At 28.8% G+C, this 16,749-nt stretch overlaps 1 protein-coding gene across 4 annotated transcripts in view; it reads right to left on the reverse strand.

Moving 5' to 3' along the window:
• The window catches only part of LOC120767328, a 68,368-nt gene that overhangs the window by 33,460 nt on the left and 18,159 nt on the right, over window positions 1–16,749 (reverse strand). For all 4 annotated transcript variants that reach the window (XM_040093270.1, XM_040093271.1, XM_040093269.1 and 1 more), the window contains exon 3: window positions 15,448–15,474. In XM_040093270.1, coding sequence (XP_039949204.1) covers window positions 15,448–15,474 — 27 coding nt within the window. The remainder of the gene's footprint in view (window positions 1–15,447; window positions 15,475–16,749) is intronic.

Raw genomic sequence — 16,749 nt, forward strand, 5'->3', positions numbered from 1 at the left:
GGCCAACATAGGGAGCCCCAGCCAAGAAAAGAGAAAGCTCCTAATGTCGACGACAATCAGCGTCCTAATGTACAGAGCTGAGATCTGAGCAGACATGCTTAAAAAGGAGAACCGGCGTAAGGTAGTGGCCATAGTGCACCGCACTGGAGCCTTCAGCGTTGCATTAGCCTACCGAACAGTGTCAGGTGAGGCAATATTAGTTATAAGCGGTCCCAACTGACCTTCTACGAAAGGAAGAAGTTGCAAGAGCTAAAGAAGTCAACTGATAATAACAAGAGCAAAATGGAACAAATAAAGAAAGAAACAATAACAACATGGCAACAAAGATGGGAGACTGAAAATCGCGGCAGATGGATGGCACGGCTAATAAAGGATCTAGACTCAAGGACAAGCCGTACCGCTGCTATGACGATACCACTGATGAAGGCATTTTCCACCCCCTCACCCGCAAAAACAAATAAATAAATAAATAAAAAAAAAAATATTGAGTAAAAACCTCTGAAGCAAAAGCTTTTACTTTCTCTACTTCGAAGCCTAATCAACCTTAAGCGTTATCTAAATTTTGCAATTTACTTAAGCTTATTGCCAAAAATCCCACTTAATCTTATCTGTAAATATAGTAAATATATCAAAATCCACCAAACTAATATTTGGACACATACAAACATGTATATACACATATGTGAGTACATATGTACACAGATGTGAGGGCTGGGCAGTAACGCAAAAATTAGCAATTCAAAACACCTGCTGTGAGGCGCCCTCATACATATGTACATAAGTATAAACATGTACCTGCACAGGTAGAACCAAAATTCGTTTATTCGAATAATTAATTGAAAAGGAGTAAAAAAATTAAAATAAATATAAATAATTTGCTTGACAAAAAAATGCTAGCATAAATATTTGCATGCACTGAATAACTTAATATATGACTGTGAAGTTAGTAAATACATATATAAGTTGATATTAAAACATACGGGTTTGAGCATAGGCGGTATATAAAATGGTCTGTTAAAGAAGTTAGTCAAGGTTTCGCCTCGGTCAGGCAGTTGGTGGCTTCCACCACGAAGTTGAGTAATGTCATAAATTCTTAATGACTGTCAGCATGTGGCATGCACTGCATGAAATTTACAATACAATTCATCTTCAACCGATTGCGTTGAAAGAACTCAGCCCTGAGATGTCACATGAGTGCAGACATCCACAGAAAGATTTTATTTTCCAACCATTGCGGGAAGTATTTATGTTACATTGTATGTGTGTATGGACTTAATTCCAAGCAAATGAGTCAATTGTTTTGCAGATGTCACAGAGAAGATATTCTTTTTTATAAAAGCCTGTTATTTACAACGAAAGCAGGTGAGTCAGGCGGGTGCAGAGTTCAAGCGAGATAACATTTGGTAAAAGTTTGCGTTTAAATGTTTTTGGCATAAGAAAATAAAGTAAATAATAATAGAAATACTAAATATAAATAAATTTTATTAATTACAAATAATTAATCATTTTTTTAATATATAATATACATTTTTAACAATAATCGAAAAAATTCTTAATTTTTCCTAAATATTCTTTAATTTATTTTATTTTCTACTATTTTTCTGAAAAATTAATTATCAAAAAACATGTAAAATTTAATTTAAGGTAGTCTTGTAATTAAAAAATCGAATTTATTTAATTATTAAATGAATTTAATAAGTTAAATATAACTATTAAATTGCTTAAACTAATTTAAACTGGATTTATTATTAATTTTAAACTAATTTAAATTTTATTAAAAATTAAAATTGAAATAAAACAATAACAAAGTGAATAAATTCAAAGAAAATATTAAGATAATAAATGTATTCAATTTAATTTTTTTTTAACTTATTAATTTTTTTATTTACACTTTTTTAACCAAATTTAAATTAGTTTAAAATTAATCATTTTTTTATTTAAATTTTTTTAGTGAATTTAATAATTAATTATCTAAGAACGTAAAATTTTTGATTAAACTTTTTAATTTTTCAATTAATTTAGTATATACAATAAAATTTAAAAAATAGTAATAAGATCGGAAGAGCACAAATATAATAATAATTGAAAATTTTAACAATTTTGAGTTAACAGTTAAAAATAATAATTAATTAAATTTAGAAATAACTGAAACATTTCTATTATTTAGATATTTATTTTAATTAAAAAGTCTTTATAAAAAAGTAAATAAGAAAATACTATTAATTACTTAATAAATCTTCAAAAATAAAAATAATTTAAACACATTTATTAAAACAATTTTATTAATCTTTTGTAACTAAAGTTTTAAATGTATTTTAGTAAACATTGTTTCAAGAGAAATAAATGAGGAACAAAATTTAATAATTAATTAATAATTTAAAAAAATTTAAATCGAAAATTAATTAAAATTTTACACATACTCTAACTAATAATTTTTTATAATAAGAGTAAGTAAAAACAAGATATTGTTAAGATTAATAATTAATTATTAAATTATTAAATAAATTTTAAATAACTTAATAATTAATTATTAAATAATTTAATAAAAATTTTACAATTTTTAAAATAAATTTTTATTAACTTCATTTAGAAATAATTAAAATATTTGTATGAATTATTAATTTATTTTATTTAATATTTTTTTTATAAAAAAAGTAAGTAATGAAAATCTTACGTTAAAATTGTCAAATAAATTAGTTAATAAGTAAAAAAAAAAATAATTAAGAAACATTTTATTAATTTTTTGTAACTAAATATTTTAATATCTTACGTTAAAATTGTCAAATAAATTAGTTTATAAGTAAAAAAAAAGAATAATTAAGAAAAATTTTATTGATTTTTTGTAACTAAATATTTTAATATTTTTTAGTGAACAATGTTTCAAAAAAAAACTCAGAAAAAAATTAAAAATTTAATGATTAATTAATTAATTAAAAAAAAATACTTAAAATTAGAATTGGAAAATTTAACACAACATTTTTATTCCTTTTGTGTTTTATATGTAAACTGTAATATATAAAAAATTAAACATCTATTTCATTAAATTTTTCAAATTTTTTAAATAATTTTATTTTAAATTAAATTTTAAGTATTAACTTTTCAAACAAATAGTGTGGAAAAATAGTAAACAGAAAACGAAAAATAGAAATTAAATTACAATTTTTTTAATTATTCTGAATTATTATAAATTTTTCTAAAGTAAGTAAGTAATTTACAACAAAATTGAAAAATGATATACATATACATGTATGTACATATTATTTGTACTTAAATAATTATTAAATTAAATTAAGTCACATTTTCTAAATATTATTTTTAAATTTTAAATATAAATCAAATGGAAAAAATTATTAAAAAAAAATTAAAAAATATTATTAACTTAGTTAATTATATAAAAATTTAGAAAATTTCAGTTTAATTAATTTATTAATAATTAAAAAACATAATCTTTATTAATTTCAGTTCAATTAATTTCTTAATAAAATTAAAAAAAATTAATATTAATTATTTATTTTATTTTTCTTTTATTAAAATTATTTAATATTAATTTTTTAATTATTAATAAATTAATTGAACTGAAATTTTCTACATTTTTTTAATTATTCACTTCTCGCAACATCTACACAAACTTTATTAACCGTTATAACTCATGGATTTCATAATATTTTATGAAACTTCCATAAACCATAAATTAATTGTATTGGTACATGCATGTATGTATGTTTAATGCAATCGAGTCGCATAAATTAATAATATCAACAAATTTGCTTAAGCGTGTCACATAACAACATATTTATAAGCGCACATATTTGTATTTGTACGTTTGGCAATAAAAAAGTCGCGTTCTTTCAAATATTCCGCAATAATTCTCCACACACACACACAGCTACACATTTACGAATGTATCTATTTATTGGTCTTTTAATAATTCCTTCAAGCCATTATCTGCAGTATTTGTTTTTGTGCCTTGCTGCCTGCTGCCGTGCAATAATTGTCTTCTGTCTTCTGTCTTGTGGCTTGTGTGTACATGGCGCATAAATAGCTTTGTTGTGCACATATTTAACTTAAGATTTAATTTGTTTCTATTTGTATTACGTTTGCTTTGCCTCTGCCTCTGCGTGTATTTACCTATTTATTAACTTGGAATTTTCATGCAAACAAATTTAAGCACACTGCCACATATTTATTTAGAAATCGTATATGTATTTGTGTTGCGCTTTTTACCAAAAACAAAAATTTGCTGCGCAGTTAGGTTATATGGTGCCTACATATGTACATGTGTGTAAATATACATATGTATGATATATGGAATCAAATAAATGTGTGCCCATTTATTGTGTGCCTTTTGTGATGCAACTTTGTGAGTAATATAAATAGAAGAAAAAATAAATGTTTTAGAAGAGAAATTTTCTAATTTTAATTTTCAAATATAATACTAATAATTAAGGAACGCCTAAGGTCGAGTAGAATGGCTGAGCTTAGGCCACCAAGGGCTGCAGCTTGGCGAACAGTTGACGGCCTAAGTTCTTAGGTTTGCTGACCAAGAGGGAGAAGAGAGGAGGATTCAACGTGGAAAACCTGAAATATTCTATGAGTCTTCGGTGACGAGGTGAATAGATGGCGCTTCGAAATAAGCTTCCATAAGGAACACCTTCCCATTAGAGGAAGAGAACAGAGCAACGCGAAACGCTACAATGAAAGCCTTTGAACAAAAAATCGATAATTGATGGTGAATACTGAACAGCCTGCAAGATGTAGGTTAGTTATGAATAACAAAACCCCAGACCAGCTGACATATTAAGAAATGAAGTAATGGTAGGAACAACATTTTGACAAACAATTTGGAATAGTCGAACTTGTGCTGACGGCAGTGGCATTCAGTTACTTCTGAAAAAAAGAGACATCTTGAAAATGTCTTTCTGTAATTTCTCAGCCGCCTCCGTGCCGTCAAAAACATTGCAGGTCTTCCAGTACGTTCGATACTACGTCAGCAGAGGCTCGGTGCTATAGTCCTGGCTTTGAACACGAATAAGGTTTCGTGTCAACCCTAGTTTGGCATCCTTGCAATGCATCTGCACGATTGAGCGACGATAGCAGCTTGAGTTGAGGATCCTAACAACATGAACATAAATAATGAAAACAAACTAGAGCAAAACCAAGAAATTTAAACGGATGATGAATTGAATGGCTTCAGAAGTTAAAGCATGTATTTTGCTTCCGTCATCAAAGATTGGAAACGAGAGGGCAATTTAAACAGTCTGCTCGAAAGAAACCGCTTACCATTTGCCTGAATTACCGGATACAAGCAGGCAAACTGACAAAAGGACTGAAGATGAGAGCAGATGTATGGCAGCTATATGCTGTAACAGTCCGATCTAAGCTATTTCATCGAAGAGTGAAGTGATGCCTTGGATAATGTTATAAATTCCACTTAATATCAGAAATGACCCATATTAATATCAAGTTATGAAAGTCCTTCCCAAATATGCTTAACAGAGATAGTATTCAGATTTCTAAGAACAACGATATACTCAAAAATCGAATACGGAGTTCCGTAGCCGGAACCATGTGTCTGAGAAATTTGCCGATATATGATGAAGTATTAAAAAGCAATTTGGCGATCTATTCCAAAGGCAGACGGGTTTACATTTACTATAAAAACATACCCATATTTATATCTAATCACTTGCTGCCACCAGTGCAGAAAAGAGAAAACCGAGGTCCTGCAACAGTTGAGGAAAAAAACTCACAACGCATTGTTGCCGAGCACTGGGCCGCTTGATAATTCGGACCCGGAAATAAGTGTCCGCAATCCTCCCTTTAGTTCACTACTTCGATATCACATTGTTAAGGGGATTTCTACGGGCGATGTTGGTTCTAGGAACTCGTGCTATTTTAAATAAACAAAAAAGGGATGTTTGTCTTTACAGTACATAAGACTTGTTAATAAATTAGGCAGGCCTTTGAATTTTAATAAAATTTTATACAAATGACAGACTTAAAAATAAGGCTCAATTAGTACCAACAATTTCCCGTATAAATTTTTAAACCCTATGCTTTCACATTCACCTTAAATAGACTCAGTTTTATTCTCGCTTTTAAGCGCTAGCCGTTCTAGTTAACCAAGCAACTATATTCACTTTAATGTCGTCTCAGCTTACAACTCCAGTGACTTCTTGCACTTGTCCTGCATTTATTGCTGTCACCTTGGGAGCTGACCACCGGGCGTAGCCCCAACCAGTTAAGTGGAAGCACAAGATACAAGTGTCTGGCGTGGCAAGTCACAAATTAGCAGGAATTTTCTGCTACTACACCACATGTTGGGTATGAGCTCAGAGAGCTCGAGTTTCCTTTTGGCTCGTGTGCATAGTCTTTGTTTGGTGTGGTCTTCAGCTTTTCAACGAATTGGCAGCTTAAAAGTGACGCTTACAAGCTTAACGTAATAGTTATTGTAATTCTTTATGGTTGAAACGTTTTCCACTTTGATTGTGCTATAAAGAATTCAGTGGAATTTTCAAAGCATTGAACAAAGTGACAATGCATATTAGCGACTGCTATGGTCTTGCTTTGTAGCTTTAAATGTGGGTGAAGGCATTTGTGTTTATTCATATATTTATACACTGTACAAGGTATTTTAAGTTTGGCACAAAATTTTTGACTCGCAAATGTTTCAGACCGTATTAAGTATACATTGCATATAGACGAATGATCAGCGTGACGAACTGAGTCCCTTAAGTCATCTCCACCTGACTTTCCCTTTGTCTGCATGTAAGCGAACTAATCACTCATCACTCAGTTTTTGAGATATCGTTCTGAAATTTACCACACGTTCTTTACTCATCAAGAAGCTGCACATTTGTTGGAATCGCCATTATCGGACTTCTATAGCTAATAGCTGCCATACAAACAGACCAATCGAAGTCAAGTCCTTGTATGGAAAACTTTCTTATATAACAAGCTATCTGCACGAAATTCAACATGGATAATTATCTAAGACATTGCTACAATCTCCGAAGAAATTGTTCAGATCGGACTACTATAGCATATAGTTGCCATACAAATTGACCGATCGAAATCAAGTCCTTGTATGGAAAACTTTCTTATTTAACAAGCTGTCTTCACAAAATTCGGCATGGCTGATTCTACAGAATATTGCTACAATATCCGAAGAAATTGTTCAGATCGGATCTCTATAGCATATAGCTGCCATACAAATTGATCGATAAAAATCAAGATACAAATATTTGTATACCCTTTTATGACATAAGATATGCAACTGTGAAGGGTATTATATTTTCTACATATACATATATTCCACATTTATCATACCAAGCAGTATCTCTTTACTTTTTTAATCCAGACAATTATAGTGCATAATTTGTAAATTACTATATGGCGCCAGTGATAGGCTTCGAAATCTTGATGAATGGCTGCGCACATGCTTCTATGAAAATTAGTATATACATATATGTATAAACATATTGTATATTGTATATATATTTCTAAATTTTCCTGTCGATATCAAATATTGCTATCCATTGTTATTTCACTCCAACGATTGCATTGCATTGCAGCATTAGCCATAATAAGCGTCTACCACGCAGCTTGTCTAATTAATTTGTAAGCCGTTTGTTTTAAATCGACTTTTTGTTACTCTAATTATTTTACACATGTTAGAAGCGCAAGAAATTGGCAAAAAAATTTATACACCTAGATATGAGGAAAAAAATTCGTCTAAAAACTGCCTAAGGTGTGATTTCGCTTGTTCGAATGGGATTTAATTGAGTGTAGAGGGCGTCGAACGCAACCAAAACAACAAAAAATGCTATTCATTAAATTTATAACTGAAAACATAATTAGTACAAAATAATTATTTTTAATATATTTTTATGAATCGTACATAGAATAATTACCACTGAGCAAATATCAGCAAGCAGACATAAAAGCTCTCAGTTTGCTGCGAAGTGAAAAAAGCGGAGCCTGCTGAATACTCATACGTATAGTATATATGGTACACATGCATTTTTATGTATAAGTAACAGATTCCCAGACAATTTTGTTCAATTTTTATAAAGCTTCTCAGCGACATTAGGGAGGGTCGGAAAATCTTAAAGTTGAAAGGAAACTTTCATAAATTCAGTCAAGATTTTTTTAGGCTACTTAATCTATGTCTAATGCAGAAAGAAGTATTTTTTATGGTTTTAAATTGCACCTCCAAGTCCATCCCATTTTAGGTTGGTTGTGCTCTTTGATGGATGGATGACATTGCTTTGCTTTTACATACTTAAAACTTAGCTTTAACTTCGAAGATCCCTAAAAATATTTACAGAAGCTCTGAAGAGTCTGTATTTTCAAAAGATGTGTTTGTATTCGTTGCATTAAGTCGCTCAAAGGGCTCTGAGAAGCTTAAAATATATATAAATTTGTATGGAAAGGGTGTGAGTTTGTATACTTATATGAACTCTAGTATGAAGGCACAGAAAATATCCAATATTTTTCAAATCTCTTTGATTTTATTTATTTTTTCCATTACAAATAAATTTATTTGATTATTAAATTTTTTTTTCAACTAAAAACGAGTTTATTTGAATTTGTTTCATCACAGCGACCCTTCCTAATGCGCATTTTTCTGCTGCTTCTAATATGAATTTACTAACAGTGAAAAATATATGAGCTTGGCAATACATTCACTGCAACTAATTGCTATAAGCTAGCCTTTTTGTTGCTGCCACTCATCTTCTCTGGCTTTTCCACAACACACACAGTTTGAATTTGAATTTGTTTTTTTCTCAAACTGAACTAAATGAGTTATTAGCACGCTAAATTTAATTAAGTTACCACGGTAATGCCAGATAAATAATTGAAGGCGTCGACGTCGAACGCTGAATATGTAGTAGGTAGGAGTATACGTATAGTATAGGCATGTAATACTATATGGATATAGACACCACACATAATACTACAATTGATAGACCAGTACTATAGTTACATAAGGTATATGTGATGAATGTAGAAGGCGAGTTCTATTATTTTTTTCTTAACAAATATAATTTCTTATAAAATAGGAATTGATTGAATTAAGGAAGTTTGTTGTGAAAACTTTTTATAGATGAACTGTATATGTTTTAAAGGGTGATATAGTATGCACTTGCAAGTCAAAAAACATTTTTGTTTATTTTTTTCTTGAAGATTTGTTTTACTTAAAAAACAAATAAAAGTATTGTACGTTTTTAGAAGTGAAAAAAATATTGGTCCACTTGATCCCGTAGCCGGGCTCCACTAACATTTCTGAGAAAAGGTGACTGGTGGTGAGAAAGATTTTTCAACAAATAAACACACTCTGCGACAAAAATTTATTTTCAATTTATTTACATATCGCGCTATCTAATATGTTAACTTGGATGCCTTTAACATAAGAACGGCATTGAAAAATGACTTTAAATTCTAGAATCATACTGTTGGATAACTTCATAAGCTAAATAAATGAAAATAATTTTTTTTCAATTTTGTAAAACTAACTGATTTTTACAAAGAAGTTACTGGAAAAAAGAAAAAATTGCAAGATTAATGTTAAGGACAAAGGTCCAACAAGAGATCTCAGCTTAGATGTCTATAACTTTAGAACGTGTTTGATATATGACTTCAAAATTTATAAGCATATTGTTGGATATTTACATAAGCGAAATAAATGAAAGTAATTTTTATCTAACATTGTAAACTATTTAACTTTAACGAAGAAGTTTCAGGCAAGCAGAAAAAACTGCAAGCTTGATGTTAAGGATTAGCTCACATAAAGTAGAAACAACAAAGCAAAGTAAAAATTAAATCATTAACATAATATTGCGAACAAAAATTCCAACAAGAGATCTTAGCTTAGAGGCCTATAACTTTAGAACATGTTTGATATATGACTTCAAAATCTATAAGCATATTGCTGGATACTTACATAAGCGAAATAAATGAAAATAATTGTTCTAAATCATGTAAAACTATTTGATTTTTACAAAGAAGTTTCAGGCAAGAAGAAAAAAATTGCAGAAAAAATTTTAAAATTATTAAATATTAGTTAACATAAAGTAAAAAACAAAAGACAATTGAAAATGAAATTATTTTCATAATACAATGTTTCAAAGATCCAACAAGAGATCTCAGCTTAAATGCCTATAACTTTAGAACGTTTTCGATATATGATTCAAGATTTGAGAAGCATGTTTTTGGATAATTTCATAAGCAAAATTAACTAAAAAAATATTTCTCTATTATGTAAAGGGGTTTGAATTTTACTAGGAAGTTTTAGACAAGTTGAAAATAGAGTCAAGACAGATAAATAAAAATTAATACATTAATTAAATTCACAATGAATCGGCACCTATAAAGCAAAAATCTTATGAAATTCAATTAATTATAAGGGATTTCAGTAGTAATAAGCGATTGATAAATTATTTTAGAAATTCACAATAAAATCTGTAAGTATGTAAATTAAAATTTACATATAATTCTAAAGAGAAAATATATTTTAGACCTAAATTCTTAAAGAATTTTCTACTAACAATAGAAAATAAATATTTTTTTTTTCTTCAAAATATTTGCACACTTAGAAGCTATACTTTTGGTTTAGGTTTATAAAAATAGGTCTGTCTATTGCTAGTCGGTGCTTTGCGTCATACCTAAGCACTGCTTCACAATCTTTGACTCATTATATTACATTTCTATACTAAAAAAGAATTAACTTAAAATGAAAATGCTGCCAAATAAACACTTTCTCACATCTAGTTATTAAAAAGCATTAAAAAAGTTTCTATCTTTTCAATATAATTAAATGCAATAAGAAATCTCTCCTTAACCAATTCCACTTTTGTCAATGTCATTTGTGATAATATCAATAAGACTTGTTGAGTGGTCTCATTTAACACAATTTTGCCACATGCAATTTATTCCACTGCGGTTTGCACAGCAGATGCCCATATAACTACCTATACATAGGTATATTCACACCAACACTATCCCACACCTACAGAGAGAGGCTCAAACAAACTGAAAATTCGAGTAAACGCCGCTTTGTCTGGCAACTCGTGTACAAGAAGCTGGCTGCAGAGATCAGAGACCGCAAAAATGTAAACGTCATTTAAGCACCGTGGTTAACATACTACCACCAGCACCCCGCACACCGCACCAATTACATACCAATATTTTTGTATATAAGCCACAACTCTGCAACCCACACAACCTGCTCGCTTGGAGCAAGCGCAAAGCAATAATGAAAGCCGATTGCCACAACTGTCACTGATGATCAGCGTGTATACAAAGGAACAACAAAAATGATGGACGCAAGACAAACGACTAGAATAGAGATCGTGAAATCGATTAAGATTTCACATTTCATTTGCAATTTGTGAGATGCAGTGAAGAAAATGGCAATAAAATGTAAGGAACCAACACTTGGATGTCTCTATCACGTGTCGCAGGGTGTATGCGATGGAGTGACAGTTGAAGGGTGGAATGGGAGAGGGCAAAAGTAGAAAAGAACGAAACGTTTTGCGGTTTAACTGTCAGGCTTTGACATAAATGGCCGCACAGAAGATTGGTGAAAATCACGCAAGAAGTATTTTGCATACGCAAATAATATGTTTGGCTATTAGGGTGGGACGGAATATTTGGCTCGATTTTTTTTAAATCGCCATTTTGTTTTCATATTTTCGATAGTGTAAATATTCAATAATATTTCGGTTAACTAAAAGATGCAATTATTTTACAAATTACTGTCTTTTTAGTGTCTTGGTCACTCGGCTGGTTTAGTCTTAAGACGAAACTTTAGACTTTTTCGAAATTCGTATTTGCCAAAAACCACATATTTTAAACACCCTTTACACTTGAAATTTGTCAGGGATCTTTTTTGTATATTCTCTTATATTGGGCACTTATAAATAATTAAAAAAAAAACGATTTAAAGTTTCTTAAGATCCAACAAGACGTCTCAGGTTAGGTGCCTATAACTTTGGAACGATTTTGATACGTGACTCCAAAATCTATAAACACATTTTTGGATGCTTTCATCAGCGAAGTAAATAAAAATATTTTTCTGAATCATGTAAAACTATTTGATTATTACGAAGAAGTTTTAGACAATAAGAAAAAAATTGCAAAGTAATCATCAAGTTAGACACATTGTGAAATTTCTTCGAATTTTTTATTTTAAACACTTGAAATATTAGTGAATAACTTAGAACGAAATGTACAGTACAAATATTAAATTTTTTACTTGGTGCTATAAAGTGACCGAAATTTTGGTAAATAGACTTTAGCTACTTCTGTTAAAACTCCAAGGAAAATTTTTAAGAATTATTTTTTCAATATTTCTAATGCATACACAACAAATCATACGAAATATTTTGATAAAGCCATTAAAAATTTGGTTCTCATCTTTTGGATTTGTTTTTCTTTGGACCACCCTAATGTTCTACGCCAAAATCGCCTACAGCCTTGGCGTAGGTGGACAGCAAATTGTTTGTAATGCAATGTAAAGTTGACAGTGATTTGACAGTTACCATTCCTTGTCAACCTCAATTTGGGTCAGTCGCGTGTAAGCGTCAGGCAGCCCTTTGATGGGCAGAAAAAAAATGGCGAAACTGATATAAAAGCATGAAAAAATTAAATTTAATTATAGGATAAAGGAAATTAGAAAAAAAAATATTAAAAAGCTGTTGTTGTGTTTGGAAAACTAAAAAAATGCGAACCAACTGCCACTTGAGGTTTCTGAAAGGTCAATTGGGAGAAGGATATGCATGTGGATGGGATAGTTTTTTAAAGGTTTCTAGTATTTTTCTTTGTTTTAACCAAGCAATGTTTTATAAAATTATAAATTTTTGTATGTAGTTATTTGAAAAATGACTTGCGCAAGAGTGTTTTAGAGTGAGTGTAAAATTGCTGGGTGTACTTATATGTACATAAATAATATGTATATTGAATGTAATGGAAAATGTTAGGCAGTTACTTTTAATTAAATTCTCACAACGTTCAAACCTTTTGTTAGTTTTTTTTATCAAAAAAAAATAAAATAAACTATTTTACTGGAATACTTATGACTTAATTAATATGACAAAACAAAATTCTTATGAAAATATTTGAAAGAATTTTTTGACATGCCTAGCTTGAGAGCCCAGAGAAGTCACAATAAATAATGTTTAATTTGTTTAGTGTCTCAGAACAGAAAATTAAGCGCTTCTAACTTGTTTTTGAATTTCAGGATTTTAAGAACCAGAGATTTATTTTTTGTATTAGTTTGAAAAGTAGCAATAAATTAGTAATAATTAAGTATTAATTAAGCAGAGGAGTTAGGCATACGACTTTCACTTTTTTATTTCAAAATATTGCAAATTTTCTGACACAAAGCAAATATTATCATTATTTATGGCAATACTTTTTTAATCTTATTTAATCAGAACGAAAATTTTTAATTATTTTCTAATGTTTTTGATAAATATTTTTATACTAACATTTAACAATTTATTGTAATTTCTAATTTACTTATAAAAATCGTTTAATTTTGTATTTTTCTTAATTTTTCCATTTTAGATAGTATTTTTTTACTAATATTTAAAAATTTAACTTTTTTACTTCTTTTATTCTTTTCTAATGTGATTGGTATTTTTTATACAAATACTAAACAATCTATTTTTTAAATTTTTTTAAACTTTTTTATTTTTTTATTTATATTTTGCATTTTAGTTAATATTTTTTCAAGCTAATATTGATATTTTTTTTAAATTATTTTTTAACTTTTATATTTTTTATTTTGTTTTCATTTTAATTAGTATTTTTCATACAATTTAACAATTTGAATTTATTAATTAATTAATTTTGTTTAATTTATTATTATTTTTAAATTTTTTAATTTATTTTTACTTTTAAAATCTTTTTTATTTTTTAAATTAATTGTTTTCTGGAATTTATTGGTTTTTTTAGTTTTTTTTTAGTTTTTTTCTAAACTATAATAATATTTGCCATTTTTTTAAATTTATTATTATTTGTTCCTAATGTTATTGATATTTTTATACTATTATTTGACGATTTGGTCTTTTTTTATTTTTTTTTCATTTAGTTAGTATTTTTTTTACACTAACATTCAACAATTTCCTTCTTGAAGTTAATTTCTTTTTTTTAAATAGTTTTTAATTTGTTAAATGCTTTTAATTTGTTTTTTTTGCTTAAATATTTTTACTTTTTTAACATTTTTAAAATTAATTGTTTACTGTATTTAATTGGTTTTTTCATTAGATTTTTTCATACTAATATTTGAAAATTTAATTTTTTAACTTATTATTTTTTATTTAATACTTGTCATAATTTTATTGATATTTTTTATACTAATAACATTTAACAATTTATTTATTTTTCATTATGTTTTTGTTTTTTTTTTCATTTTCGTTAGATTTTTTTTTCATACTAATATTTAAAAGTTAATTTTTTTTTATTATAAATTTTTTTTAAATTTATTCATTTTTTCGATTTTTTAATACATATTTTAATTTTCGTAAAGGGTATAAATTGATTATCATATATTCCCCCCTACTTCATCTAATATGAAAACCAATGCTCTATATACTTAAAAAAAAAACTTCTGCATAAAAATTCGTTAATATTTACAAGCAAAAATTATATAAAAAAACTTCAAAAAGAAAAAAACTCTGCATTCAAGCTTCAAAAGTATGCTTTTAATCGAACTATAGTCACACTTAATTTATTACCCAGCTCAAACTCACAAAATCGACTTAAATTTTTTATATGATTCGAAATTTTCTCAAAACGAATAAAACTGTATGTTCAAAAATATCTTTTTGAGCGCACATTTCAACAAAAATTTTCCCCATTATTGTTCTAGACAAAAATTACAAAAAAAAACATATTTCCAAATTTCAACCATGTTAGTTACATATTAACAGTTGCATTTTATGAAAACAAATTTTTATATATTTTTAACAAAAAAAAAAATTCTACAACCTTCATTTTTAATAACCGCATTTAACAGTTATTTGCTTTATGTTGCTATGACAGTTATGCGCCTTTGCCCTATATTTCGCACCCTCCTTCACAGTTTCTTTCAAAAAGCTGTTTTATAAACCATTTTGTTGTTGTTGCTGGTCTTTCGTTTGCTATTTTTCTCTTGTTTCATATCCTTTCATATTCTACAGTTATTTTCTAATTAGTTGCTCAATGAAATTTAATATTTTTTCCTCGCTCTAAAAACGCTCAAGTGCAGTCACATGTTTTTCATTCCATCTACATTACACTTTGTTGCTGTTGTACTTATTGCAATTATTTTTTGCGCATAAACTAATAATTGGATATTGGAATTCTTGCATTTTTTGTTTTTGCATTTTTCTTTTTTTTTCATTATTCATTACTTTTACGTTTGTAAGGAAGGGATATGTTTATGTGTTATTTTTTTACCTCTCAGGTGGCTTGATCGATAAGCATCTGCAATTAAAAAAGAGAAAAGAGAAAAAAGTAATGTATTGACCGAGTTTTCATATGAAAAAATGTACTTGAGTTTATTACATATTATTACAGCTACAAATACAATTTGCTATAAGTAGTCATTGAGTACTGAATATATGTATTTTTGTATGTAAATATGTAATACATGTATGTATATGTGTACATATGCTTTTAGTTTCAAATGTATTGCATGTTAGTATGAGCATTGTTTGGTTCTCTGAAGAAGTGTTGAAATTATTACATAACAGTGTTAAATTTTTTCTTATATACATAAGTATGTTTGTATGAAAATATGTATATATTTTGAGAGTTTCAGATCTTAAGTTCGTTCTCCCGCTTAACTATATTCTTCTTAACAAGTCTAATTATTATCAAATGTGGCAATAATGCTCCCAAATCCCCAAAACTTCGAATAAAGTAAGAAGAATATAGTCCAAGAAACCTCTTAATACTCTTTTATAGACAATTTTCCAATTACACGAAAAAGAGCAGATTAATAGAACCTTTAGAATAATTAGCCAGCGTCTTCATTTAGTATAGGATAGAAATTAATGTTTATTAGTTTTGCCTAAAAAATATCTTGCGAGAGACTACAATATCCAGGAAGAAAATGCATCCACATCTGCACGTTTCATGGCAAACGAGATAAGAGTCCTGTTTATAACTGTATTGAGAACCTTTGAGATATACGAGTATCTACTCGTAAAGAGTATTCAAAAACGCTACAAAACGACAGGGTTCTCGAACTGAAAAATGCGATCTGTCATGCGGAGACTAGGGTCAGAACAAACTGATAAATTCCAATATCCTACTGAGTGCAATTGAGGCGATATGATCCCTATTCCAAGCGCACGTAGGATCACTACGTCTTCAGACAGGTGCTCGTGAATTTAAGGCTCTATGTCGCAAAACCGACTGTAAGAGGCGATACCCATGCTAAACAGTTGCTTTTTGAGCATTCATTACACACAGTATTGAGCCGAAAAATAAATAAATACATGAGCTTACTTTTTATATAATTTGCTATATTTCGAGAACTCTATTAAGGTATAACTCTTAAAAGAAGCAAAGTGGTGATATAGTGGCTTATGTTCGGAGCATACTGAAGTAGAAGGAACACTTATCCAGCCTGCTGAACTGCACTGAAAGTGTAATAACTGGTGATGGCGAACCAATCGATGACGATGGAGTAGAAGTTCCATAGCCCGACTATGATGAGGCTCGAAAAGCAATTACTCGCATGAAGAACAACAA

This window comes from Bactrocera tryoni, chromosome 2, assembly GCF_016617805.1.
Source record: "Bactrocera tryoni isolate S06 chromosome 2, CSIRO_BtryS06_freeze2, whole genome shotgun sequence".
Taxonomy (NCBI): domain Eukaryota; kingdom Metazoa; phylum Arthropoda; class Insecta; order Diptera; family Tephritidae; genus Bactrocera; species Bactrocera tryoni.